This window comes from Tenrec ecaudatus, chromosome 1 (genome assembly GCF_050624435.1).
Source record: "Tenrec ecaudatus isolate mTenEca1 chromosome 1, mTenEca1.hap1, whole genome shotgun sequence".
Classification (NCBI taxonomy): domain Eukaryota; kingdom Metazoa; phylum Chordata; class Mammalia; order Afrosoricida; family Tenrecidae; genus Tenrec; species Tenrec ecaudatus.
In genome coordinates this window covers 77,596,576-77,623,974 of record NC_134530.1, presented here as the reverse complement: position 1 = coordinate 77,623,974, position 27,399 = coordinate 77,596,576, and the positions used below count along the sequence as shown (strand labels likewise).

At 55.5% G+C, this 27,399-nt stretch overlaps 2 protein-coding genes and 1 pseudogene across 5 annotated transcripts in view; 2 read left to right on the top strand and 1 right to left on the bottom strand.

Annotated features, from left to right (window-relative positions):
* Window positions 1-4,300, top strand: part of ORC1 (origin recognition complex subunit 1) — a 30,715-nt gene extending 26,415 nt beyond the window's left edge. Inside the window, exons 14-17 of the mRNA XM_075556043.1 lie at window positions 169-288; window positions 1,798-1,967; window positions 2,392-2,479; window positions 3,583-4,300. Coding sequence (XP_075412158.1) covers window positions 169-288; window positions 1,798-1,967; window positions 2,392-2,479; window positions 3,583-3,777 — 573 coding nt within the window. The 3' untranslated portion in view covers window positions 3,778-4,300. The remainder of the gene's footprint in view (window positions 1-168; window positions 289-1,797; window positions 1,968-2,391; window positions 2,480-3,582) is intronic.
* A 2,792-nt stretch (window positions 4,301-7,092) lies between these two features.
* LOC142438238 (U6 spliceosomal RNA) lies at window positions 7,093-7,192 on the bottom strand (annotated as a pseudogene).
* A 2,769-nt stretch (window positions 7,193-9,961) lies between these two features.
* Window positions 9,962-22,577, top strand: CC2D1B (coiled-coil and C2 domain containing 1B). 4 transcript variants are annotated; one of them, XM_075556006.1, is made up of 24 exons: window positions 9,962-10,113; window positions 11,538-11,628; window positions 12,798-12,939; window positions 13,677-13,783; window positions 14,097-14,267; window positions 14,640-14,765; window positions 14,933-15,101; window positions 15,722-15,903; window positions 16,050-16,125; window positions 16,218-16,322; window positions 16,401-16,531; window positions 16,601-16,673; window positions 16,771-16,904; window positions 17,283-17,388; window positions 17,468-17,640; window positions 18,004-18,129; window positions 18,729-18,787; window positions 18,868-18,984; window positions 19,249-19,322; window positions 19,427-19,485; window positions 19,664-19,715; window positions 20,347-20,446; window positions 20,572-20,662; window positions 21,633-22,576. In XM_075556006.1, the coding sequence occupies exons 2-24, from the start codon at window positions 11,563-11,565 to the stop codon at window positions 21,759-21,761; spliced, it is 2,568 nt and encodes an 855-aa protein (XP_075412121.1). In that variant the 5' UTR covers window positions 9,962-10,113; window positions 11,538-11,562; the 3' UTR covers window positions 21,762-22,576. The 4 variants fall into 4 exon arrangements, with proteins under 4 accessions (XP_075412121.1, XP_075412130.1, XP_075412147.1 ...); XM_075556015.1 differs by having other exon boundaries at window positions 9,965-10,113; window positions 11,541-11,628; window positions 21,633-22,577; XM_075556032.1 differs by lacking the exon at window positions 9,962-10,113 and adding an exon at window positions 10,348-10,457 and having other exon boundaries at window positions 11,541-11,628; window positions 21,633-22,577.
* The last annotated feature ends 4,822 nt before the right edge of the window (window positions 22,578-27,399 follow it).

Genomic DNA, 27,399 nt, shown 5'->3' with positions numbered 1-27,399 from the left:
CCCTCCTGAGTACCACTGGCTGCCAGCAGCAAAGGAAGTGGTCCTGGCTGTGTGTGGAGTAGGACAGTGCTTGGAAAACTGGGCTGGGGATGGACTGACTTGCCTTCCGCCTGAATGATCAGAGCCGGCATTCGGTGACCTTGTGTCTCTGTCATCTCGGCTCCCTAGGGCCTCACCAGGATGTCCTTCCAGCCCTACACTCACGGGCAGCTGCAGCAGATCCTGACGTCCAGACTCAAACACGTAAAGGCCTTTGAGGGTGATGCCATCCAGCTGGTAGCCAGGAAGGTATGTCGCCCACAGAGAGCTCCTAGCTACACTTAGAAAGCCTTTGGGAGCCTCGAGACCTGCCCGGTGTCAGGCAGGTTGTACCCTGTGTGTTCTGAGTGTGAAACTTAAAACTCCAAACTTAACTGCCATCGAGTCAATGCTAACTGTCAGTGACTGCACAGAACTGCCCCGGTGGGTTTCTGGGGCTGTATGAGTTCAGGCTGTCCGGGAGACAGGCCTGGAGGAGATAGGGGCCCCACACTGTGCTCTGCTTTTAACAACGTCCTGCACTGTGGATGTTAGAAGGGCAGCATGGTCATTTGGGGATGTCTCCAGGCGGGTGACGGTTGGGGACTGCTGGCGCGTGCTGGGAACACAGGCGCTGAGAGGGAGTGAATCCAGGTATTCCCAGCTGAGGCCCTCTGCCATGAGTCCAGGACTGGGTGGTGCGTGGCTGACATCCTCCAAACCCTGGCCCTGATGAGAGGAGGGAGACACGGAGTAGATCTTCACACTGTCAGGGATCAAGACTTCTAGGAGCCATCTAGGCTGGATGACTCCTGAAACTGTGGCCGTGGGATAATCTTTAACCTTCAACCAAAAAGACTTGACACGTTAACAACCAGACGAGTTTAGCGTGACCAGCAAAGGATGTGTCTGCCTCGAGCCTTGTGCTCGGGTCAGATCTTGCTTGATGGCAGGAAATGGACCGCGAGCTTCCAGCTGCCGGGAAGGAGCCTTGGGAAAGGGAGGGGGCTGAGCATGGTGCTGACTCCAGTCAGCTGCGGCGAGGGGTGGTTGGATTTGTGCATGTTCCGCGGTGAGTGCTCACCACCACGAGTAGAGAACGTGGTTTATCTTTTCTCTCAGTTTGTTGGCGTGAGGAGGGGCGCAGTGCTGTGAGGTTGGGGCTGGCTCCTCGACTCCCCCTGTGAGGTGCTGCCAGGAAGGCCCTGCTGGGGCTTGATGTGCTCTCTCTGCCCCGTTGGCCAAGGCTCACTGCTCGTAGGTCACACTGCCCCTTTCCCTCAAGGAGCCAGAGCCCTCAGCCTCCCTTCAGGGGGAACGGTTATGTTCCCACTTTCTCTAAACAAGCTGAGAATGTCTGCGCTTTCTGTTGTGGAGCCATCTGTAAAATCAAGATAAAGGTTTGAACGTGAAATTGTGCCTCAGACCGAGCAGAATAACCTACTTGCTGTGTGTCCACAGGCAAAAAGGCAATTTCACTCTCAGAAACCCACAGGGGCAGTGCTGCCTGGTTTTGTAGGGTCACATTGATGGCGGTGAGTTCTGGGTGCCCTTAAGGCTCCCTGCCAGGACTTGGGATTTACTTTCCTTTTCTGCAGGACACGGGCTCGTGAGGAGGTGTATAGATAAACCCGAAGCTCAAAGAGGAGTCACTGGCCGGGGTTGTCGGTGGCAGAACCAGGGTTCAGTTCAGGGCTTCTGCTTCCAAGGCCACGTGGTCAGATCTCCTGGGCAGAGGTGGCAAAGGAATAGCAAGTGATGGAGCTGCCCCTATTGCAGGTCGCAGCCCTCTCTGGAGATGCCCGCCGCTGCCTGGACATCTGTAGGAGAGCCACTGAGATCTGCGAGTTCGCCCAGCAGAAGCCCGGCTCCCCCGGTCTGGTCACTGTGGCCAACCTGATGGAAGCTGTGGAGGAGATGTTTTCATCGTCATACATCACTGCCATCAGGTAAGCTCCTCCCACCTCCTCAGCCTGGACCTTGCGGAGAGGCCCCAGGGCTGGGAGTGCCCTGGGAACTCGGTTTCCTTTCTATGTGTTTTTTCAGGGTTGGTTTACCAGCGGGGTGATGGCAAGGTAACCCTCGGGTAACAGGTCCCTTGGTTGAGCTGCTGTGTGGTGTGGCCCGGCTGTGGGGATCCCGCAAAGAGAAGCCCCTTGGGGCTGCACATTGCCGGTGGCACTGCCTCACTGCTGGGCAGCACTGAGCGCAGCAGCTGGAGCTGTCGGCAGACAGGCTGGCCTTGCTGAGTAAGACAAGGAACGAGTTCCCAGTTCTTGCTTGGTTCTCACGATGAGGGAAAACCATTTGACTTTTGCTCTTGGCTGGTGGTGCACACACCACAGCGAACTCACACCTCCTCTTTCCTTTAAGAAACTGCTCGGTTTTGGAGCAGTGTTTCCTGAGAGCCATCCTTGCAGAGTTCCGGCGATCCGGTCTGGAGGAGGCAACGTTTAAGCAGGTGAGCCGTCTCCTGGGTTTGAATCGGGCCCTATTAAAGTGCATGAGTCCCACACGGTGGGCATATCAGTTTGCTGCTGCCCAGATGATGCAGCACAATGTCAGGCTGGTACCTCCCTGTACGTGACCCCGTGCTCGGGGACGGACTGAATGCAGGCCGGGTGCTGCCCCAGGGTGGGAGACTACTATGTGTTAGCCAGACACCGCCAGTACAGCTGACGGCACCGAGGGGCCCTGCTTCCAGAAACAGGCCACACAGAGCAACATCTGGGGGCCGCTGGAAGTCAGGGGAGAGGTCTCTCTGGGGCACATGCCTGCAGGGTTCAGCTCCAGACCGGGCTCCGTGGGAAGCCACTGCGTGGAAGTGGAGTTGTTGAGGGGTGTGCCCAGTGCTGGAGTGTCTGGTATGTGTCACACAGCTTTATGTCACTGACACAGAGGTGCTGGTACATTCTTTTTAGAAACTTAGTTGCTGGTCAAGTTTGTTCCCTTCTCAGAACCTGAGGCAGCTCATCGGCTAGTTTGTGATCCTTTCCCAGACATCTGTAGCAAGTCACTAACTGATGGATGCCAGGCACTCTAGGCTGAACCTGTGAGTGAGGCTCCCTGCCTGGTAAAGGGTGACCAGGGAGGGCCAGAGACTCGCCCAGCCCAGTGAGGGCTTTTTTTCCAAAAGGCGTCTGACTGCCCTCCTGCCTCCCTAGTTGGGCATCCCCCCAGGCCTTTGTGCCTTGGTGCCTGCTTGCTGTATCTGCCGAGGACAGTGGGTCTATAGCATAGCCTGATGACCCGACAGACACCTTGGTCCAGGAGCTCTCAGCCCCTGGAGACCAGCCCTGGCAGGACATTTCATATCCTTCAACTCGCAAAAGATGTAGCAGTACCTTCTTTAAACAAAACCAAAGCTCAGAAAGTAAGCTTACTGCTCCAGGCTTACACACCTAGGTTCCTGGCAGAACCCGGTTTCATACCAGCATAGCCTCCATCCTCAGCTTCTGTGCAGGGCATGCACCGATGTTGTGTTTCCTGAGCACCGGGGTCTCCTTTCCCAGACCCGGCCCTCACCTCCAGGCAGCTGAGCTAGGCTCTGTTTCCCGTGTGCAGGTGTACAGGCAGCACGTCACTCTGTGTAGCGTGGAAGGGCTGCCCTACCCTACTGTGTCCGAGACCATGGCCGTGTGCGCGCGCCTAGGCTCCTGCCGCCTCCTCCTCGTGGAGCCCAGCAGGAACGACCTGCTGCTCCGCGTGCGCCTCAACGTCAGCCCGAACGACGTCGTGTTCGCGCTGAAGGGAGCCTAGTCTTCGTTGTCTGAGCACAAGGGACTGTCGCGAACTCACAACGGACAGGGATGGCGGGGTCATCTCTTTGGAAATTGCCAGTAAATCACTGTTCCGGATTTGGGGTATTGACTATCATTCTGTGGCTGCTCGCTGTTGCTGAATCGGCCCCTGATGCACGGGCCCCCCACATGTGGAGTGGACCGCTGCCCACTCCCGACCCATCCTCGTGGTCGAGTGTGGTTGCACCTTTGTGATCCTGCGTTTCTGCTTCCCGAGTTTGGAAGCTCTCCTGCACCCGAGTCAGCGTCACCTGCAGGACAGCTGACGCATGCTGGCGGTGATGCCCCTCCACTGCCCTGGTGCAGCCTTGACAAAACCACATGACCCTCTGGTGTTCGTGCCTGTTCCCGGCCCGCCATTGATCTAATGGCCACGCATCACGTACAGGCATGTGCCGCATGATCCGTGAGCAACATCTGACTGCACATGCAAGGGTAAGTGAGAATGGATTGCTACAAAATCATAAAGCCCTTTCAAAACACGTGTCAGAATGAAGCTGTTATTCCTCACCATCCGTCCCATGTAGGCCCGTGCCTCTCTGAAGACTGTTTCCGTCTCGCTAACCCTCTGAGGAATTCCGCAGCTCTGGCATCCTCGAGGACTCCGGCCTCAGTCCTTTCTGAGTTTCCAGGGGCAGAAATGTCTGAAGGGGCGTGATCGGGGCTGTAGGGTTTCCTAAGGAGGTTCCTCACCGCAGCCCCTGCTTGAAGAGGAGAGGGAGTTATGGCAGCTCACAGAGCACTTCGACCCCCTCCTATGAAAACAAACCTCGCCACCCAGGTGGTGCTGACTCCCAGCCACCCCTGTGAGTTTCCGCAACTGTAACTGTTTGCAGGGGTAGCGAGCCCAGGCTTGCTCCCTTGGAGTTGCCGGTGGTTTTGAACTGCCGACCATATGGATAGCAACCCAGTGCTTGACCACTGCACCACCAGGGCTCCTCACCCCGTCCGATAAGGTCTGCTCTAAGTTGGAATCAACTCAATGGCTGTGAGTCTTTGTTTTATCACATTCCCACTGGAGATCCCCACAAACCTGGACTGACCTTGCTGCCTTCAATGTCACTAGCCTTGCAGATCCCCTCAGGAGCCACCGTTGGGCGTTAGCCTTTCGTGGATAGCACTTTGACCAGCCTCAGACCAGTACTTGTCTGCAGCCATCCACTGCGCACAGAGCCATGTGGAGCTCACTTTGCCGGGGATAAACCTGTGAGCAGATGAGCTGGATGTAACCCTAAGAGGGACATGTTTTGACTTCACCCTGTACCTGGGAGCAAGGACACTCAGCCATCTGAGCATCGGGGAACAGCATCCTCTTCTTGAAGAGGACCCCACTTCTGCTGGTTGCTGTGCAGCTGGAAGTCACCAGGCATAAACACCCTGTCCCCTCAGCACCTGCCAGTCCAGTGCCTGTGTTTGTCCAGTGTGGTCTGTCCAATAGGCCGACAGTAAACCGGCCTGTGCTCAGGCCCTCCAGTCTGATGATTGATCTTGGCCTGTCCCTTCCCCTCTTCAGGCAGGTTCTTGGAGCTGAAACGTCCCTGCAGCTGACTTAGCAGAGTAGGTGGTCACAGCGGGGCAGCTGGACTGCAGAGGCCTCACCTGAGCCATCCAGTGGGAGCTGCCGGGGTTAGCACGTCCCCAGGAGACCCGTGCCACGTCCCTCAGAAACGTGTATGCGGGATGTCAGACCACGTCTCACACCTGCGTGTGAGTGTGCCCCACAGGAACCGAGCTGCCGGTTGAGGCTGGTGGCACTGCCACTGTCCTCGCATCTGTGCTGAATGTGTGCTAACAAATTTAGTCGACCAAAGGGCTGTTTGGGGGTGACCTCGCAGTCCTGGCAGCAAATGGCCAGAAGATTAAGCTGTTTGTTTTGTTTTTTTCATCGTATATACTCGTGTATAAGGCAAGTTTTCTACATTTTTATGCCGTTTTTGTGGTAAAACTGGGTGCCTTGGTTGATATTCCAGTCGGCTTATACTCAAGTATATACGGGAGCATTTGCCACCCAAAAAAATCATTTAAGAAAAAGACTCGTATGGCACAAAAATTATGAGGTTCAGTCCTAGTCTCCTATAGAGAGGTAATTAAACGATAAATATCAATTCCCATCAAGGTCTCGTAGGCTTTCTTACAGATTCATTCTAATAATCGTCATCTCAGGTTGCTTCCCATGAGGTACTCAGGAGCATCGTGTAAACAGTCCTGCCGAAAGGGTTTAACCTGAATCTCTCGATGGGAAAATGACAGACGGTTCCAGACCGAGGCTGGAATTGTTGATGCTGAGGCCCTGCCATCAGGACCCTGTGGGACAGGCTTTGCTGCCCTGTGTTTTCCAGGACTGACAGTAGAAAAGTCTTACGTCTCTCTCAGTGGCTGGTGGTCTCAGACTGCGGAGTTGGTGATAAGCGGTCCACCACATGACCACTGCCCCCAGGGCCCCTTGAGGGAAGCCTTTTCATGTGGACTAGATCCACGGTAAAGATACAGTGGCTGGTCGCCAATCTGCATGTCATCCCTGGTGGAGCCTTCACGAACCCGGTTTGCTGTGAGCTCGAGTACTGAGTGTCCATCTGCTAAGCCCGTCTGCAGAGAGGCACTGCTCAGGAGACCCTCTCAGCGCCAGCTCACCGCCAACACTCAGCGCCTCAGGCCTAAGTGGGCCGCGGATTCAAAGCAGGTGCTCAAGGGTCAGATGGTGCATTCCCTAAGGGTGGTCACGTCGGCCCTTGTTCTCAAATTGAGTAAATGTTTACGTGGTCTGTGTAATGAATAAGATCTCCCTGATGACACCTTATTTGGAAGTAGCTAGACGTGAAACCCAGGATGTGGGGTAAGCCCTAAATTCAATGGCGGTGTCTTTATAAAAGACTGGAAAGAGAGTCTTAGTCACAGACACACATTGGTTCAGAGAAGGCAGAGGCGGGGGTTGAAGGAGTGCTGCTGCCACAAGCCAAGGAGTGACGGAGGGCACCGGAAGGGTCTTTCCATAGAGCCTTCGGAGGGCGTGTGGCCCTGCTCACACCCAGCCCTCAGACTTCTGCCCTCCAGACGGGAAGAGAATAAATTAGGGGGTTTGTTTTAAGCTGCCTCATTTGTCATCTTTTTTATGGTGGTTCTGGAAAACTAATCGTCTTGAACACACATGCCTGGTTTTTTTACATACATGCAAAATTATAAAGATCACCACAAAGAATAAGAAGAGAGAACATGGATAAATGACACAAACACATAGAGGGCTTTTTGTTTTGTTTTTTGTCGGATTTCATTTATAAAAAATACGGAACGCTTCACGAATTTGCGTGTCATCCTTGCACAGGGTCAATGCTGATCTCTGTATCGTTCCAATTTTAGTCTGTGCTGCCGAAGCGAGCACGAAAGGGGTTTAATGAAAAATTATTTCACATCTATTTCCAGGGCCCCAAGTTGATTCATACTTAGAGCAACCCTGTAGCCCGGAGCAGAACTGCTCCCTGGAGTTCCAGGGTTGTAAACCTTAATAGTAGGAAGAACAGCCTTATCTAAATACATTAATCCATAAAAATAGAGGGATTGGCCTGTGTACATGTGTTTCTATGGCAATACACAGGTGTAGTGTAAGTACTTCAGGCCTCTGCTCATACCCTCCCTCAATGCAAAAACACTGTTCGAACAAACTGGCATTTCTGTGATGCTCACCCTCCCGGCACAACTGCTGAAGACAAAATGGGTGCATAAGCACATGTGGCAAAGAAAGTGGGTGGTGCCCCACTTTAGAAGATAGCGACTGGGGTCTTAAAGGCTTGAAGGTAAACAAGCGGTCATCCAGTAGGGAAGCAACAAGCCCACATGGAAGAAGCACACCAGCCTGTGCGATCATGAGGTGTCATCAGGACCGGGTAACAGGCATCAGAAGACCCAAACAAAACCATGTGGTTGAGAACAAGGGGGGTCGGAGCAGAGACCCAAAGCCCATCTGTAGACAATGGAACATCCCCCACCCCCCAGGGGTCACAGGGAAGGGATGAGTCAACCAGGGCGCAGTAGAGCACTGATGAAACATATTCCTCTGGTTCCTGGAGGCTTCCTCACCTCCCAGTTTCATGACCCCAGTGCTGCCTCCCTTCAGACTAGTCCAGAGCATGTACAGAGATAAGGGCTTATAGCATGGAATCCAGGAATGGGACTACCGATATAGGGGGGGGGGAGAAGGGGGAACCGATCTCGATGATTGACACATAACCACACACCACCCCTACAGCAGGAAGAACACCGGAAGCCATGGGGGAAGGGAGACTGGTCAGTGTGAGATACGAAGATAATTTATAATCTCCAAGGGTCACGGGGGGTGGGAGAGAAGCTGATTCCAAGTGCTCAGTTGAAAAGAACGATGGGAACATGTACAAATATACCTGATACAATTGATGTCTGGATTGATGTAAGAGCCCCCAATAAAATGATCTTTTAATAATTTTAAAATGGCCTTTTGCCCTCAGAAGCTGGTGGGTTTCAGTCACCAACTTTAGTGATCCAGCACTTAACTCCTGGCACCACCACCATGGACCCTTCTACATCTATTGGACAGGTAAAGATCATGTCCAGGAAGACCTTCCTGTGATTATATAAAACAATTGGACCTCAGCTAGCCCCCTGATGATAGTATCAACAGGGACAAGTTATTTGACAAGTGCAGAAATCCTCTGAGCCAGCAGTTCCGTTCCTTTGGAGATGCTCTAGACCAGTGCTCAACCTTCCTCCTGCTGCGACCCTGTCACACAGTCCCCCATGCGGTGGTGACCCCTCCAACCATAACATTCTTTTCGTTGCGACTTCATCACTGTCATTTTGCTACTGTTGTGAACTGGGCGACTCCTGTGAAAGGGTTGTTCAACCCCCAAAGGGGTCGCAACCCACAAGCTGAGAACCGCTGCTCTAGACAGACACCAGGAATCATTTATAAGGATGTTCGTGGTGCTGTTTATAATGGCAGCTTGGTCACACTGACATACTACACTGTAAGCCAGTAAACATACATGAACTCAATGTATTCATCACTGTCGTTAGATATCAGCCAGTCCATTTCAACTCATCCTGATCTCACGGCAAAGAGTATAACTGCCCTGTAGGGTTTTCTAGCCTGAAATCCCTTGGAGCAAATTACTAGGTCTCTCTCCTATGGAGGCACTGGTGGGTTTGAACCACTTAACCTTTCGGCTAACCCCAACCTCTGAGCCGCTGCATCACCAGCACACCTCTCAGACCCACTCCAAAATCTCAACCAAACTGTCAAGTTGCCTCCAACTCAGCGGCCCACTGGGATGGGCATAGCCTGAAAAAAAGGTAAAGTATTAGTGAGACGTGGAGGAATAAGCTTCATGCGTTGGTGGTGAAAATGTGCCATGGCAGCCACTTTGGAAGGTAGTTTGGCTGTCACTCTGAGTGACAGACTTGGCATCTGTCCCAGTGATTCAGGCCACTCGCTGTCCACAGAGACCAGAAAGCAGGGGCAGCATTCACAACAGCCAAACGGTGGAGACAACCCAAGGACCGTCAACGAATCAGTGGCTGCAGGAATCCCTGTCCACACGATGAAATACTCAATTGGGATACATGCTACCACATTGATCCGCCTTGAAAATATGGTACGTGAATAAGGCAGTAAAAGGGCAGATCCTGATCCTGCTTACAGGAAGCATCTAAGATTAATTCTTTGTTAGTGGTCATTAATATAAAATAATGAAATTCATACATAGTAAATGGGAGTGGAACTACCATTTTTAAATGGCAAAGTCAGCCTCTGCTTTCTCGTGTAAAGTGAGGATGATGTTCATTTCATCCCTGCTGATGGGAAAAGCAGTACAAATGGCGGGCGATTGAGAAAAATTTAAGTGGAGGGGAGGCAGGAGGCGGAGGGAAAGGGCCGGGGCGGGGCCTGTCCTGGCCCCGCCCACCTTCGGCACGGCTAGGCGGGGCGAGCGCCAGGCCGGGACCCTCGGTCGAAGAGGGAGGGAGGAGAACCACCCACAGTATTTGCGTGAGCAGCCGGACCGCCGCGGGGCCGCCGTAGGCCCGCCAGGGCCTCGCGCTACCTGCTCGGGCACGCTTGCGCACTGGGAACCCCACGCTTAGTCACCTGTCGAAGCGCCCGCCCACTCCGCTCCGCGCATGCGCGCAGCCTGGCCCGTGGCGTCACGTGTTCGGCCGCAAGCACCCTCCCCGGCGGGAGTTTCCGGCCGCCGCTCCCCCCGGGCCCGCGGGAGCCCTGGGCGGTACCGGGCCCAAGAAGGCCCGGTTTCGGTTTCGGATCGGCCGCGAGGTATGCTGTGTGCCCGCCCCCGGCGAGGGGAGATCCCGGGACGGCGGGGGAGATGGGCGGCGGGGCCAGCCGCAGGGGTCGGGCCGGCTTCTCCCCACTTGCACACCCCGCGGCCGCCCTCCTCTGAGCCCGGAGTCCAGCCCCGACGCCCCGCCTCGAGCCCCGGCGGGCGCCGCGCACTGACAGCTGACCGACCTCGCCCTTTCCCTGAGCCACTCCCGTGCCCCATCTCAGCTGGTGACCGCGCCATTCACCGTCCACCGGACCCCTGGGATCATCCATCATCTGGACCGCTGGGGTCATCCCGGCGCCCCCTCCAGAGCGAACACCCACACCCACGCCCAGTTAAGCTCGGAGCCCCGTAGATCCATCTGCCTCCTGTCTGGAATCCCCCTTTCCCTCACCCTCACTTCCCCCACCCCACGCACAGGGTGCCCCCGTGGGCGGTTCCCCTCCCTGGGGAGCCCTCCTTGGGCCTCTGCATCTCCAGAGGCGGTTCTGAAACTAGCCTGACCCTTCTCGAGCCCCGGGACCTTGGAGTGATGCCCAGGCTCCTCGGAGACTTAGAAAGATGACGTTGTGTTGCTTTGCCCCCGCCTCACTTCCAGCATCGCCTGGACCATCGCGGGTCGTCTCCCTGTGTGCCCAGGAAGCCCCATATTGGTGTCCGCGCCCTGGTGCCAGCCACGCAGTGCTCAACTCAGAACCTTTACCTGCGGGTTCTCTGCTTGGATGCCTGTGCCCTTTCCTTGCCCCCCAGCTCCTCGTGCTTCCACACAGACAGGGCCCCCCTTCTCTCTCTGCAGCCCCCAGGCGCTCACAGCCCGGGCTCCCGCAGGACAGCCAGGCGTGGTGGGCTCCTGGAGCCATGTGCGCGTCCCTGGTGCCGCCCCTGGCTGGCAGTGGCGGAGGCACGGGGTAGGGAGCTAGAGGGTGCGCCAAGGCCAAGGCAGGCTTCCTGCGTGTGCTGCGCTCGCGGGGGGGGGGGGGGGGGCTGACGTCCAGGTGACAGGAACTTGCTGTTGTGTTTAGCGGTAATGCATTGAGATTTTCATGGAAACAGCTTTACCTGGCAGCCGCTCCTGTCGGACCCTTTCAGAGACCCGCCCCACCTCCTGCCCACACCGAACCTAGGGCTACTGAGGAATCTGCCTGCCTTGGCTCCTTCCTCGCCCAACTTCGGAAGGTCTCCTCCAACTTTCTCAATTAGTTCACAGAGCGGCCTCCTGTGCCCCCCTCCCCACGTGACTCCCTTAGCAAGCAGCCCCGCCCACCCGCAGCTCCAGCGTTCCAGCAGTAGGCGTCCAAGCTGGCACCAAGCCTGGTCTCTGCAGTTAGGCTCTCCAACCACACCTTCCCCTGGGAGCACTGTTGGGGGCGGGGCTCGAAGGTTGCTCCCCGCTGAGTCCGTCTTTCACTCCCAGCAGATAAAGCGCTCAGGCTGCCAAGATGCCAGGCCCAAGACCTCGGAAGGGTCTTCAAGCCAGTGGCCAGGGGGTGGCAGCTGCCAAGCAGGTATGGAGCGAGCTTCCTTCACCAGCAGGCCCTATGAGGGGAGAGGCCCCTAGACAGAGCTTGGGCAGACAGGGTCACAGGGCAGAAGGGGGTTCCTCATTAGCAGAGATAGGGTGCAGGGACGGCCTCCCAAAGCTGACAGAGCCCTTCAGGGGAAGGGTGGCACCCCTGTACTGCCTCCATCGTGTGACCTGGACAGCTCCAGCCCGCCTTTCCTCATGGAGTCTAAGGGCCCTATGGGTCCCTCGAAGGCAGTGCTTCCCAACCTTCCTCATGCCGCGACCCTTTCATACAGTTCCTCATGTGTGATGACCCCGCAATACTTCATCACTGTCATCTTGCTACTGTTATGAATCAGGTGACCCCTGTGAAAGGGTCGTTTGACCCCCAAAGGGGTCTCGACCCACAGCTTGAGAACCGCTGCTCTAAGGCCACAGCTTGGCAGACCTGAGACATGGCTTCTTAAGACACTAAACAGGCCTGCCCTCCAAGCAGTCTCCTGGTAAGGAACTCTAGCTCTGGTGGTGCAGCGGGTGAAGCACTGAGCTGCCAACAGCAATGTCTGCAGTTCAAACCAACCCGCTGCTCCCTGGGAGAAAGATGAGGCTGTCTGTTTCGGCCTTAGAACCCCTGCGGGTAGTGGTTCTACTCTCCTAGAAGGTCGCTGAGTCAGAATCGACCCAGCGGCCATGGCTTGTATTAGTTTCTTTTTCCTGGACCCAAGCGCCACAGGGTCTCTTCTGAACTGAGTGTTTTAAAGGGGGCAGGTCAGGGAGGTAGGTGGTAGAGAAAAGTACTTGAACTTCAATCCCAAAGATCTTATTTTAAGTTCTGACTTGCTACTTACCTGGCTGTCTTGCCCTCATCTGTGCGTGGAGAGAGGAATAAGACCTGCGTGTAATCAGGGCTGTGAGAACCAATGCAGATAATCACATCAGGCGCTCAGCAAATCCCTGGTAGCCTTGCTGGTGTCACACTGTAATCCGCTGGCTTCTTGTGAGGTCAATGAGGTCAACAGAAGTTCAGCGTCCTGAGGGGGTGATGTCTCTGGCTCAGTTTCCCCTTCTGCACCATGGGTCCGTCCGACAGTTCAAGAGGCCTGACTTGGGTGCTGGTTGGGCCTTGCCTCCGTCTCATGTGTGGTCCTAAGGGCCCCTCTGTGCACCTAGCTCGGGCTCTTTGTGGACTTCAACCCTGAGGACATGCTGCTGGGAATGGAGGAGAATGACGACGGAGACCTGGAGGCCGAGCTGCTGGCCCTCACCGGAGAGACAGGGGCCGCAAACAGGAAGCCGGCACCCAAGGGCCAGGGTGAGTTGGTCACCTGGGCTGGGCTCAGAGCAGTGTGATGGTGGAGGAGCCAGCCACCTCGCCTGGGTCTTCTGACATCCATGGCCCCTCCACAGATTCCCACCCAGAGGCCATCTGGCCCTGCTCATGCTCCCTCCTGGCTGCCCCTCCCTACTGGTGTCTCTCTGCTTAGCCTGAGCAGGAGCTCAGTTAGCAAGGGCTGAAGGTGTGCCCATAGTGAGGTGCGTGCCCAGAAACTGAATGAGGAGTGGAGTTACTCTCTCAGGCTGGGCTGGACAGGTACCACTCAGAGAGACCCACCTCATCCCCTTGGGCCCCGAACTGGGCGATGGGAGACCTGAGAAGGCCTTGTTGGTCTGCGAGGGCCACAGGGCCCTCAACTCTCAGTCCAACCCAGAAATTTGGTACAAGATATGCCCAGATTTGACTTGTGGCCCTGCCACTGACACAGCTGGTGATGAGAGCAGCCCAGGAAGTGTTCTGTGTACTCGTGTGTAAAACACGAGTCACAATCCCTACCTTGCAGAATGGTTAGGAGTTTCAAGGGAACCTAAAATGTCTTTAGCGACGTGAGGAGTCTTGATGCGGGGAGTGGAGCACAGGTGTGTGGATGGCGGCTTGCTTATACCACGGGCAAATGCAGAGAAGGAAGCAGCCCAGGGAGTTTTTCCATGTGGGACATTGCTTGTGGATTGAAGACCCTCCTTTCCTGTTGTCCTGACCCTCTGTGACCCCAGCTCCCCTGCCCATGGCCCACATTGAGAAGTTGGCAGCGGACTGTATGCGGGAGGAGGAGGAGGAGGAGGAAGAGGAGGAAGGGTTGGAGGAGGACCCAGACCTGCTGGTAAGTACTGCCAGGCCCTTGGCCATGGCACTTTGGTTCAGCTGGGCCTGGTGGCGAGAGGGCCCATCTGCATTCTGGGTTCCTCACAGTTCTAAAGGACAAGTGTGAGGCCAGTCTCCTTTGAGCTCCAGCCCAAGCTCTGCTGGGGAGGGGTCCCTGTTAAGGCTATCCTTGGTCAGATTAAAGGTGCGCTGGGGAAAGTGGCCTTTCCGGCATAGTGCCTGGAGCTGGGAGATCTTGCTGAGGGAGACGGCCTTCGAGTCTCAGTCCTATTGTGAGCCCCAAGACCCTGGAACTTAGCGTGTCTCCCCAGACGGAGCTGCAGGAGGTCTTGGGTGAGGAGGAGGAAGAGGAGGTGGCTGCGGCCCTGGATGGTGACAGTGGTGAGAAGGCAGACAGCCCAGGCAGCCCTGAGGAGAAGCAGGAAAACGTGGACCTGCCCACGCAGACAACCCTCCTAATGGCTCCAGGCCCTGCCGCTCAGGTAGGCTGTGTGGCGCTGGTGCCCCTCGCTGGCCCTGTGGAATGGGCAGGGAGTGTGGCCGGCATATCTATGCTGGGATCGCCCTTCCAGGGCCCCCTCAGCAGCTGCCCCAAGCAGAAAGCCAACAAGAATAGCTCCATGGTGGCTGGCCAGCCTCAAAGGCCTCTCTGTTCTCCCAGGATGCACTCCCCCCTCCCACCCCCAGCCTATCATCTGTGTGCGCCTCCAGCATGGCCTCTGGCCCCTCCAGTGCACCTTTGCCTCCCTTTTGAGCCCATAGTTCCATCTCGGGGGCGGTTTTCTGGCAGGGAGGGAGCGGCAGGGACCTCGCTGGCCCTGGGGCGGCCAGGCGCTGAGGTGCCCTGTCCACAGGCTGGACGGGCTGTGGGGCTGCAGGCTCTGCTGGAGGAGCGGATCCATAACTACCAGACCGCGGTGGCCACAGCCAAGGAGGCAGGGGAAGCAGCTAAGGAGAGGCGCTGTGAACGAGGCTTGAAGGTGGGTAAGGGCCACTGGGGAGCAGGGAGCCAGTGAGGCAGCTGGAGTGGCTGGAGGCTCCCCATCAGCCCCAGGGAGGCGAAGGGCCTCGCTGTTCTGGAGCAGGCTCGGGCCCGGGCACGGGTGCGGGCGCTGGCTGGATTTCTGGCCTGCTTCCTCTCCCGCAGACTCTGCAGTCGCAGCTGGCAGCAGTGAGGAAAGGCAGGAAGATCAATGAGGATGAGATCCCGCCTCCAGTTGCCTTGGGCAAGAGGCCCCCAGCCTCCCAGGAAGCCACCACCATGAGTGTTGAGACAGAGCCCCCAGACCCTCCAGGACCCCCCGCCATGGAACCAGGTATCTGGAGCCTCCCAACACTGTCTGGCTCCCAGGGCCAGCACCCACAGCCTGTCTCCTCTCAGGCCACTGTTGTTTTATCAACAATTTTATTAGCATTTTATCCACATATTATATAATTCGGTAATTCAGTCTTCTGAAGAAGAGTTGTACAATTATCACCACATTCAATTCTATTCAGGTAATTACTTTTTCTCTAATTGTGGCAAAAATACACACAACAAAACATTCTTTAATTCCGCAACTTCTACAGGTATGATTCAGGGCCCTTGATTTTACTCTTCATGCTGTGTACGTTATGACCCTTTTCCAAAGGATTCTCCCGCCGTTGACATCAACTCCAGGCCCCTAAGCAACAGCTCTTTTTCTTTCACCCATGGTAACCGTTGGCCACATTTGGGTTTTTATTTTCTTAGTTTTCTTGATACAGTGTTTGCATACCATACACTCCCAGGGTTAAACTGCGTTTACAAAGAGTTGCATGTCCATCATCAACAGCCAGTAGTAGCGCTCCCCCTCCCTCGGGCCAGTTCTTCCCCGCTCGCGGACAGGCGCTGACCAGGCGTGTGGCCAGTGGGCTCCAGCTGTGTCCTTGCTGTGCACGTTTCCTTTCCCCACAGATGCCCCGCCCCTGCCCAAGACAAGCCCTCTGGGCAGCCCTGGCATTCCTGCCCCACTGGATTCTGACCCAGACCCCCAGGCCCTGCTGTCGACCCGACAGAGAGAGTACAAGCTGGCTGCACTCAGGGCCAAGCAGGCTGGGGATCTGGACCGGGCCCGGGAGCTCATGAGGCTTGGGAAGGTGAGGCTTCACAGATGGGTACACTGAGGCCCAGAGAGAGACTGGGACCTGTGAAGGTCACAGCTAGACTGACCTGAGCGATGAGGCTTCAGCCAGGCCTTGGGGACCCCAGGGACCCCTGCTACCTGCCTTTCTTCCTACTATAGAGGTTTGGGGCTGTGCTGGAGGCCTTGGAGAGAGGGCAGCCCGTGGACTGGAGTGCCATGCCCCCAGCACCTGAAGGTCAGTGTGGACACGGGGGCCAGCTGGTCAGACTGAGGGTGGGGAGGGCTGGCCAGGGCTCCCCACCTACATCTCTGCTCTGGGCCTCACAGACCTGAAGCCACAGGCTTCAAAGGCCCGCCCAGCCCCCTCCGCCATGCCTCCGGCAGTGGAGCACATGCAGCCCGTGATGGCCCCCGACACCCCAGTGGCTCCAGGTAGGACAGGATGGAGGGTCAGCGGTGGGGGCTTGGGAGGGATGGGCAGAGCTGACGCCATCCCCTTCCTCGGTCCAGAGGGCCCTGCAGAGCCACAGACTGTGCTGGACGCCCTGCAGCAGAGGTTGAACAAGTACCGGGAGGCGGGTGCCCAGGCCCGGGGCAGCGGGGATGAACGCAAGGCCCGGATGTACGAGCGTATTGCCAAGGTGGGCACCAGCCAGTCGGTTGGCTCACACCAGGCTGCCCGCTGCCTGCTGACTGCCCTTCCCTTTCAGCAATACCAAGATGCCATGCGAGCACACCGGGCAGGGCGGAAAGTTGACTTTGCTGAGCTGCCCGTTCCTCCAGGTGAGCGGGCCTTGGCCTGAGGTCTCCGAGGGAAGTGCTGTGTGTCTGCTGCCGCTCCGTGGGAGCCACCCTCCCAGTCATCCGCCTCTGTCCATAGGCTTTCCCCCGATCCCTGGTCTGGAACCTGCCACGGCCTCCACGGAGGACGTCATGGCAGCCACCCTCGCAGCTGCCCAGAAGCTGGCTGCCTCGGAGGATACAGCCGCAGCCGAGGAGGAGGAGCGGGAGGAGGTCTGGCTGAGGCCTGGGCTCTGGGGGCTGGTCGGGGAACAGACCCTGTGCTTGATGGCATTCATGCCAGCAAACCCAGTGAGGTAGAGGTGCTCTCAAAATCTGGGGGAAGGTGTCCAGCTTGAGGCTTGCAGAGCTGGATTCGAGCCCTTTCCTTAGGCCCCGGATCCAGGTTCGATTGCTCCTGCTGGGGGCTTAGACCAGAGAGCTTTTAAAGCTGCTAACCCTGAGATTCTGCAGGCCTGACAGGTAGGTAAGGCCACTCGAGTCCAGTCACACAGTGAGTCAGGGCAGCACTAGGAAGAGACCCCAAGTCAGGGAGCTGTGCTGGCAGGGATGGGGGTCAAGCATCGTGTGACAGCCTTCTGGGACCTGCAGGCAGAGGCCCCAGTGGCAAAGCAGCCAGCTCAGCCACTGGCCCCTTCATCCCGGCTGCTGCCAGAGCCCAAGGTCTCGAGTTCTAAGGAGTCACTGAGTCCATCCGGTGAGTGGGAAGGAGAGGGCGGGAGGAGTGAAAGCTCAGGGTCGGGGCAGGCATGGGCCTAACCAGCGTCTCCTCGTAGTGCGGGAGCAGCTGGCCCTGCTCGAGGCCCGGAAACTGCAGTACCAGCGGGCAGCACTGCAGGCTAAGCGTGGCCAGGACCTGGAACAGGCCAAGGCCCATCTGCGGACAGCCAAAGGCCTGGAGGCCCAGATCACCCAAGTCCGCGCTGGCCGCCCCATCAACCTCTCCAAGGTGATCACCCGCTGGGTAAACACCAGGGCTGCTCAGGACGGGGGGGGGGGGGGCACTGGCCTGGGGGTGCTGCTGGCAGGAGGCAGGACTTGAACGTCCTGAAAGCACCATGAGAGTCTACCCCAGGGCCCCCAGAAAGGACAGGGAAAGGCAGGTGGGTGGCCTGTGTTCAGAGGTGACAGGACCCAGTAGGGGTGACGGGCTAGGCTTTCCAGGAGTCTGGGACAAAATTAAAGGCTGGGAACATCCTTTGATGGGGTCTAGTAGAATCAGAACATTTTGATGGGATTTCCCATTTTGTTGGGCTCAGTAGAGGAATAATCTGACTCTTGGGGCCCCTGAGGGGCCTTGTGATCCGGGCAGGTGCCTTCACCCTTGACGGATGAGGAGGGTGACTTCATCCTCATCCACCACGAGGACCTGAGGCTCTCCCAGAAGGCAGAGGAGGTCTACGCCCAGCTACAAAAGATGCTTCTGGAGCAACGCGAGGTCAGTAGGCCTGTCTGCGGGCCCCTTTCCACACTCACCTCCTGCCTTTGGGGGCAGCGCTCAGGCCAGAGGCTGGGTTGCAGATTCTAGTTGTTTTACATAGTAGCTGAGTGACAGTAAGAGTTCTGAACCATATTTTCCTCATTGGCAAAATCGGCAGATGATGGTTCTTTTAAGGAAAGTCCAAAGCTCACACAACAGAGTGGTGGTGACGTGCTTTGCAGGTGAGAGTGTCAGGGAGGAGTGAGACCTTGGTGGGAGCAGGCAGCGTGTGACCCACTACTTTCACTCTTCCACACACGTGTGACAGCCCTGGTAGGAAAGGACTCGTTGACTCTGGAAAGCCTTTGGAGGCGAGGTGTGAGCTGTTAGGAAAGGTGAACAGCAGTGTACCAGGTCTGTTTGGGGAAAGGCCATCAGAGGAGGACACAGTAAACAGAAAAGTGTGCAGGACTTGGGGACAGTGGCATGGGAGAGAGAATGGGGTGAGAAAGGGCAAGGCTAGAGAGGAACCACCTGGTGCTACAGAAAATAGGCCCACATGGCCCCCGGGTAGCCCTGCATCGAGATCTCTCACCATGTGGGGCCTTTGCTTCCAGAAGTGCCTGCTGTTCTCCAAGCAGTTCATGCACCAGGGCAACGTGGCGGAGACCACCCGGTAAGGTCCAGGGCTGGCGGCCCGAGGGGGTGGGGAGCAGAACAGGAGCCCTGTCAGAGCCTGGGCACGCCCCCTGTCAGGTTTGAGAAGCTCGCTCTGGACCGTGGAAAGCAGCTCGAGATCCTGCAGCTGGCCCAAGCCCAGGGCCTGGACCCTCCCAGCCACCACTTTGAGTTGAAGACATTCCAGACTGTACGGTACGGAAGCCCAGGGGAGATGGCCACTCTTGAGTGGAGGCCCCAGTTTGGTATGGCTTCCCCTAGGGTGGGCTTGGCAGGTGGTGAGAAGCATGTGAGGGCCCAGCTGGTGCAGGGGTGTGGAAAGAACTCTGGCCCGCGAGTTGGGAGCTGAGCTCTGAGTACCAGGATCACCGCTGCTAGCTGAGACAGGCGCCCCCTCCAGAGGGGCCTGACCCACCGCTCTTCTTTACCTGGGCGCTTCCTCCTCTGTTCCTGCTGTAGGATCTTCTCGGAACTCAACAGCACGGAAATGCATCTCATCATTGTTCGGGGAATGAACCTCCCTGCCCCTCCAGGTAATCACTGGGCCACCCTCACTTCAGAAGACCCTTGGCCCAGCCAGTGTGGAAGCTGATGCTCCTCATGACAAGGAACGCCCTGACTCCATTCTTCCCCACAGGGGTGACCCCTGATGACTTGGATGCTTTTGTGCGGTTTGAGTTCCACTACCCTAACTCGGTGAGGATCGGGGAGACTCCCCTCACACTTGCCCATTCCTGGGAGACATTGGGGGGAGGGGGGTGTTGGTTTGAAGGCATTCAGAGCCATTCTCTGGACACTGACGTAGCCTAGAGTCCCTGACTGCCTGCTGCTTTTGCCGAAGCTGTCCTGAATTCTCCTTCTTCACTGCTCTTAGGACCAGGCTCAGAAAAGCAAGACAGCTGTGGTGAAGAACACCAACTCTCCAGGTGCGGGCCTGCAGGCCGGAGGACTTCCCTCCTCCCTTCTCTGTTTCCAGAGTGCCTGCCGGTGACCTCCCTTGTTCCTGTCGACAGGAGTAAGGCCGTCACATTCAGGGGAAATTACATCGTAGGAAATGGAAGTTCAGGAAGGCAGACGTGCTGTGGGTCTCAGAACAAGGAGGTGGTGGACGTGGGACTGCAGCTCCAGACTCCAAGTTTTCCCCACCAGGGAGTCTAACAGCCCGTCAGGGGCTTGTCGTCTAGTCGGTGCTGGCTCATGGCAGGCCCATATGTGTAGAGTAGAATTACTCCATAGGAGATCACCATAGTAAATCACCAAGGCTGCCTGCTACAGTACCTCTGCGAGGTTTAAAACCTTCAACCTTCATGCTAGCTGTCAGAGCCCTGAACTGTGTCAACTACAAGTAGAAACACTATGTGGCCAATACTTAAACTCAGTATCACCCTCTGGTGGCTATCACCCTGAAATGCAGCCAGAGAAGACCAGCATTTGGGTGGTAATCACCCTGAACCGCAGGCAGAGAGACCTAAAAGAAGTTCCAGTCCTGGACCTGTTCTCCATTTCTTCGAAATCCCTGGGAGCTAAGCCCCTCCCTACATGCTTCCACTCTTGCAGAATTTGATCACCTCTTCAAACTAAATATCAATCGAAACCACCGGGGCTTCAGGAGGGTGATCCAAAGCAAAGGCATCAAGTTTGAAATCTTCCACAAAGGGTGAGATCTCTTACAGTCCCACTGCTATGGTGCACCTGGGAGAGGAATGTGATTTCACTGCTGCCCCCTCCCCCACTTCCGACTGCCCTGCTTGGCCCAGCCCTCTGCTGTCTGTGGGTTTCCAGGTCCTTCTTCAGAAGCGACAAGCTCGTCGGCACAGCCCACCTGAAGCTGGAGCGACTGGAAAGCGAGTGTGAGATCAGAGAGATTGTGGAGGTAGGGACATCAGAGGACTTGGGAGAAACGACAGTGATCAGACACCAGTCCCTACTGGAGTTTTTTTGTGTCCAATATTTAGTGTATAGATACCTATGTTCCACAGAAGAGGTAGGTGGCTGCCCCTTTTCTCACAGGTGGAGAGATTCAGAGTCCGAGAAACATAGTCACCTAGACAGGAAGGGGCTCTCCTGGGTCCCTCGAGTTCACGGAAAGTAGATCAGAGCAAGGGCCCTGAAGGCCCGGGTGCTGTGGCTTGCAGTGGACTAAGCGTTGACGTCAAGCCGTGTTCTGCAGCACGCAGCCACCGGAATTCTAGTCTGGGCTTAGGAAGCAGCCTCGGGCATCTCGTGAAGTTTCTGTGGGACTTCTCAGGCAGGGCTTTTCTCTGACAGATAAGGAAACTGAGGCCGAGGGCAGGGTGCTCCTTAGGTTGCCCCAGTGTGTCCTGGCAGAGAAGGAAGCGTCCCAGACTGAGGTCTTTCCCACCACCGCACACCTGCCACCCACCTGTGGGGAGGCCTGGTTGCATAGTGCAGCCTGGCCTGTGTGGGCTCGCCCGGGTGCCCAGGCTTGTTGGCACTGCTTAGCCCCCCAGCTGTCCCTCTCCAGATGACAGGACAGAGCCAGTCTGGTGGGATGGCAGGCACTTGGCCCGGGGACTAGTCCTGGCTCTGCTATGCCACCGTGACTCGGGCAACTTCACACACACTCCTCTGGGCCTCTCTGAAGTAAAGGTAGGGAGTCGCTTTCAAGCTGCTCCTCGGAGACAGTCCTTGCTCACGGAGCGGCCTGAGGACAATGCCAGGTGGGCTGCTGGGCTCCGGGTCTCCATCCCCACTTCAGTCAGAGCACCGCTGTTCCTCTGTGTTAACACTGCAGACGCCTCAACCCCTGACTCTTTCCACGGGAGGGCACAGGGCTCTGCTCCTGCCCACTCCTCCCTTCTCCCTCTCCCCGGTCCCGACAGGTTCTGGATGGAAGGAAGCCCACTGGGGGAAAGCTGGAGGTAAAGGTGAGGCTGCGCGAGCCTCTGAGTGGCCAGGACATGCAGACGGTCACCGAGAACTGGCTGGTTCTGGAGCCCCGGAGCCTGTAGGTGGGCAGCTCTGGACACAGAATCTTCCCCCCTGCTCTCTTGCCAGGGCTCCGCAGGGACCTTTTACTCCCTGGGGAGATGGACTAGGAGTTTCCCAGGTTCCTCACCTAGACCTGGGATGGAAGTTCTTGGAAGGTTGGTCTTCAGAACAGTCTTTCTAAAAGCCTGTACTTGCACTGCACCCGAGACTCCCGGCTGTGCCTTGTGCCCGTGCAGCAAGTGGCCATGCTGGGAGGAGTCAGTGAGGACGCTCCGGCTGGAGCCTGCTTGTCCCAGCTCTGAAGCTCCCGGAGCAGAGCGTTTGTACCCAGGGAGCTGCTGCTCCCACAAGGAACCAAAGACTCCTCTGTACGTGCACCACTGACCACAGCCTGGGCCTGCCGGGCAGCTTTCTCTCCAGACCTCCCACCTCCCTCCCATGTGGGGCGAAGGCAGGGAAGCACCCTTGCTGTACCCGAGACTTGCAGCCTCACCTCTTCAACCCTGCATAGCAGCAATTGTGTGTAGCTTAGCCCCAGCCGCACATTTTTAGGTGTGCCTTTATGAGATACAACTGTGTGTGGGACGGGAGAATGCCAGGGTGATCTGGGACACGCCCCCTTTCAGCATTGGGGGCAGGGTCCAAGTGACAGCCCATCCCATGCGACTCAGTTTACCTAGCTCTGCCTGTGCCTTTGTTCCTGAGAGCTGCTGCACTCGCCTTTTTGCTTCCCTCCCAGAGGGTGGAGGAGGCGGCTTTAGGTTCTACTAAGTGGAAAGTAATTAACTGGAGAAAAAGAAAAAAAAAATATATATATATATATAGTTATGTAGCCATATTTATTTATTTAAGACACTAGCTGTAATTCATTGTGAGGGCTTTATACCACACACATACCTCATCACAATTGTCAACTAAAGGCCTGCTCCCAGGCCCTTTTTCCTTTTGATGTGAAAATATCCCCACAAATTGCTGTTTCAGTCTGTCTTTCCCCTGCCACTTTGAAAGCTCCACAGAGCCACAGGAATACCTCTTCTGGGCAGAAACTGCTGCTGGGCCTTCCAGGGCAGGGGAGCTTCCAGTGCGCAGTATCACCTGGGAACCCCCTAGTGCTTCCCCAGGAAACTCTCCTTGGGCCGTTTTCCTGATGGGTGGAGACAGGGGAGGGATCTATGGTAGCAAACGTCTTACTGTTCAAAACCACGTGTTCTTACAAAAGGCCTTTGGTGCTCGCTGTGAGCTGGACTGCTCTGACTTAGGTACACGCTTGACATAAAGACAGACTTAGCAATGGAATGAACCGCGTCTGCGGTCCTGGGAGAGGCCTGCACATCTTGCTAGCTGAGGAACACAGCAGAGCTCAGAGTGTGGGGTTTTGTCTTCCCTGATGGTAGGCAGGGCCAGGCCACCTTCCTAGCCGGTAAGAGAAGAGCTTTCACTGAGGACCAGCAAAGGGCTTCTCTAATAAGAATCTTACCTATTAGAAATGTACTAATAAAACTTCCTCAGAGGGAGGATTTAGCAATTAAATTACAGACAACCACAGAGGGACTGCAAACAAGCCGGAGTCTAGAAGGCTGGACAGGGCTGTCGGTCTATAGGCGCTTAGAGCAAGATGGGGTGATCCAAAGGTTCCTAGGGTCTGCGCCCCACTCGGTATTGACTAAGAAGATGCCAATCTTTGCCTTTCGAGGTTCCTCCACCTCTGGGAATTCCTGAATTTAGGTCTCTACTTTGATAAGATGTTTCCTTTGCAAAGCCTGCGTCTCGGCCAGCTTTACTGCTCTTTGCTCCTGGAAAAACCGCCTCTCTGCTCAGAGAGGGGAGACAGCCACCCACTGGGCTTATCGAAAGACCTTTGTTAGCACCAAGGCACGCAGAGGTCATGGGATGGGAGGAGCCTGTGCCAGCCAAGTCCGCCCTAAGATTTGCCATAAACCAGCCAGCCCCAGATGAAGCACTTGGAATCCTTCCATTTGTCTTAGCTAACACGGTTTTCCTCTGAATCAGTGGACTGAGCGATGGGAGACAATCCCCTGCAGGGCGTCTTGTGCATAAGTCAAGGGCCAGTTCCTTTGCAGCTTCAATTGTAGGGCTTCCTATGGATCCGTTCTGACACACATAATGGGTCTTACACGTGCTGAGGGTTTGTTTTCCAAATGCTGGTGCGTGAGCAGCCCCTGAAAGATACTGTCCCTTAAGGGCAACTGTGTTTTAGTGCCACTTGCCGCGGGGTCAAGGTCCAGCCCTGTGTCATGGATTCTTCCCATTGCTGGGCCTCAGTTTCTTAGGCTCTAAAGTGGGCATTGGCATGCCTGCTTGATTCTGGCTCTATATACAAACCCTACCCTAGCACCATTGTTAACCCAGACTAGCGTCACAGGCTCACTTGAGAAACAAAGTTCAGGGATGCTTGATGGTTCCTGGGAATGCACACCATATTCCCAGCAGATCCCTCTGTGACGAGAAGTAAGTCGAGGGGAAATTCAGAGCCCGCCATATACCCAGTTCTGGAGGTAGGACACTGGACACCATTATTCAGGAGTCCCTGTGGGAGGGAAGAGGCTGGTCCCTAACACTGGGGAGCACAGCAGGTGCTCACAAAGTGCTGATCAGAAATAGAAAAACTTAAAAGTGTTTACTAAAATTATCAGAGTAGCAATCCCATGCCTTTGGGTATAAGGATCTCTGTATCAGTCTTCAAGCTTACGTTTTAGACATTGCCTATTTAGAAATGTACTGTTTCAGACCACTCACTGTCCAACTCCACGGCCCTTTGAGTTTCTGAGACCTGGCGTTTCATGGTAGGTTACAGCCTCATTTTGCTCCTGCGGAACTGTTGGTGGGTTCAAACTGCTGGCCTGTGGTGAGCCCTTCAATGTCATTCTTAAAATTATACATCCTTTAAGAGCAACAACAAAAACCTGCACTATCCTGCACCGCTTTATGCCCACCCTGAAGGACACGCCACAACCGAGTGCACAGGGCCAGGGCGGTTCTTCAAGGGAGAGCTGGAAACCTGGCTGGTGAACAAATACAAATGACGTTAGTACTTGTTCAGCTGACTGGGTGGATGAATTTCTAAGAGACAGGCCCAGCTCATCGAGCACCAAACCAAGTCTTCAGACGGGGTTAGGACGGGGAGGCAGGGGAGGAACTCTATTTGGCACAAGTTGGATGTTGCGTGGAAAATTCCTGTTTGTGTTGGGATGGGCTGCTTGTTCCTGCCAGGCTGGGGGATTGGTGGTCCCCAAGCTTGGACTTCATAAGCTCACCCCACACCACCTACTCCCCATGAGAACTCCAAACACATCTGTGGGAAAGGCCAGGTCATGGTGCTCAGCAGTCACCAACAGCAAGGCCTGTGGAGAAGCAGCTTGGGTGTGACCCCAACCACAGGGAGAGGGCTGAACCTAGGTAGACACTCCCAGGGTCTCCGGAAAAAAGCTGCTGCCCTCAACTCGGTACCAGGCTGTTCCCCTGTGCATGGCAGCTCCAGAGCCTGACTGCCCCAGCTTCAGGGGCTCCACAGAAGTGCTTTTCAGTGGAGGGGCTGCCTCCAGCTTACACTGGGGTGACAAGGACAGAGAAGTGAGGTACCTTTGAAGACATTCTCTTCAAAGAGGTAAGGTCCATTTGGTCTGTCACCAATAAGAATTTTTAATGAAAACACCAGAGTATCACATGTGAGTTAACCTCTACTCACTAAGAAAACCAACACATCAACCAGGGAATCTTGGAGCAATGGCCGAATCCAGGTATAATGAACCTGCAACAACTTGTTAGGCCAGAAAGGGAAGTGCTCAAAAATGCCATGGGGACCCGTCACAGACACACACAGGCCAACGTGTGGGCGCTCCCACTGGCCAAGTCAACCCATCTGAGCACACAAATAATGCCTTAGGACCACAGCAAACCCAAGCCCACTTCCCTGTGAGCATTACCTCAAGGAACAGAAGAGAGAGGAAGAAAGGACTCTGCTGATTTCCAAGGGCAGCTGTGAAGGAAGGGGAGAGGAAGTAAGGGGACTGGAGAACTATGTTTACAACACAATCTCCTCCTCGTAAAAGGCCACTTCAAGCCATAAACAGCAAAAGGGAGATTTGCATGGGGAAGATAATTATATGGTCTGAAGTGTCTCCCACACTTGCTTATTAGCTGCTAAAGGGGGAAACTACAGTGGAGAAGTCAACACCAGGAACAGACAATCAAAATGTACTTCGTCCAGCAGCTGCGGCAGACGGGTATCAGTGACCGTGACCGCAAGTGATGAGGAGAGGACACAGCCTCACAGAGGCAGGTTCTGGCCAGGAATTCGAGTCCTGGTGGCACGGTGGTTAAAGCGCATGTTTAGAGAAGAGAATCAGGGATCATGACAATCACATCTGACCCTAGACCAGAAGCCTTCCTGGAGGGCAATGGGCTATGAAGGACATTACTGAACCACTGGCAAAACTGGAAGTGGGGTTAAAAAATCAATGCTAACTTCAGTAAAGTTGATAACCATTCTGTGGTCACACCAACCAAGCCCACTGCTATTCAGTTGCCAGGTCAGGACAGCGAGCTGAGCTGCCTGGGGGTTTCCAAGGCTGGGATCCACAGGAGTCAGCCGTACCTTTCTCCTGCAGGGCAGCTGGTGGCTTTAAACTGCCTGCCTTTCAGTTACCAGTTGAGCGCTTAATCACTGTTTTGTCTCTGGGGCTTCCTGGTTTCTCAGAGAATATCCTTATTCTTAGGAATTTAGCATTAAAGTTCTTAGGGGTAGAAGGCTATGATGTATGCCACTCACTCACAAGTGTCTCAAACAGTTTTGTGGAGAACACTGATCACGCAGATGCGGCAAAATGTTCAGATGTTAACAATAGGAGTAACTGAGTAAACTGTACACAGTGTTTTTTCTTGTAACTCTTGGATAGGATGCTTTAAAGCATGCTCTGGTAGACTGTAACTAAAAAGGCCCATGGACTCTGCCAGTTCTCACAGAAAGGTCCCATCTAATACCAGCCATTCCCTGGAGCAAATCTCCTGCCGTCCTGAAGTCACTCAGTTGTCCACGTGAACTTGACACCAGAAGCCCTTCCTTGGTCTAACCTGTTGCCATGGAGTTGATTCTGACTCCTACTGACCCTGTAGGAGAGAACTGCCCCTGGGGTTGCCAAGGGGTCAGCTCGAGGGGCGCAGATGGCGGCAGCTCCCCCTGCAGAGCGGCTGGGAGGCTGCAGACGCTCACCTGTCGAGGAGGAGGAGCAGCAGCAGACTCACTTCACACATCTGGGAAAAACCCAGAATGTGTGTCTTCTACATCATGAACAGCTATGATGTGTGGTGTGCTCCCTTTCAGACAACTCGACACAAAGAGTCCACAATGGATGCTTCATTGTTTTATTTCTCCTCTGCCCTCCCACCCCACCCCTGGTGATGGCTGCACCCATTGGAGCATTTCTGAGCACATGACCGTAAGGAAGTCTTTAAACAAGAGCGGACTTCTTGTCTAAAACAGTAACAGAAGGGGATTCACTGCAAAGATAGCATAACCATGGTGCAGTAATAGAAGCTGCCCAGATCCTCTTGGTGGACAATGCATAGAAGACTTAAATTATGGAATATTTGTCCCCCAACCACCCTTCCACCCCTGCCCCGAAGCCCCACTACCCCCCA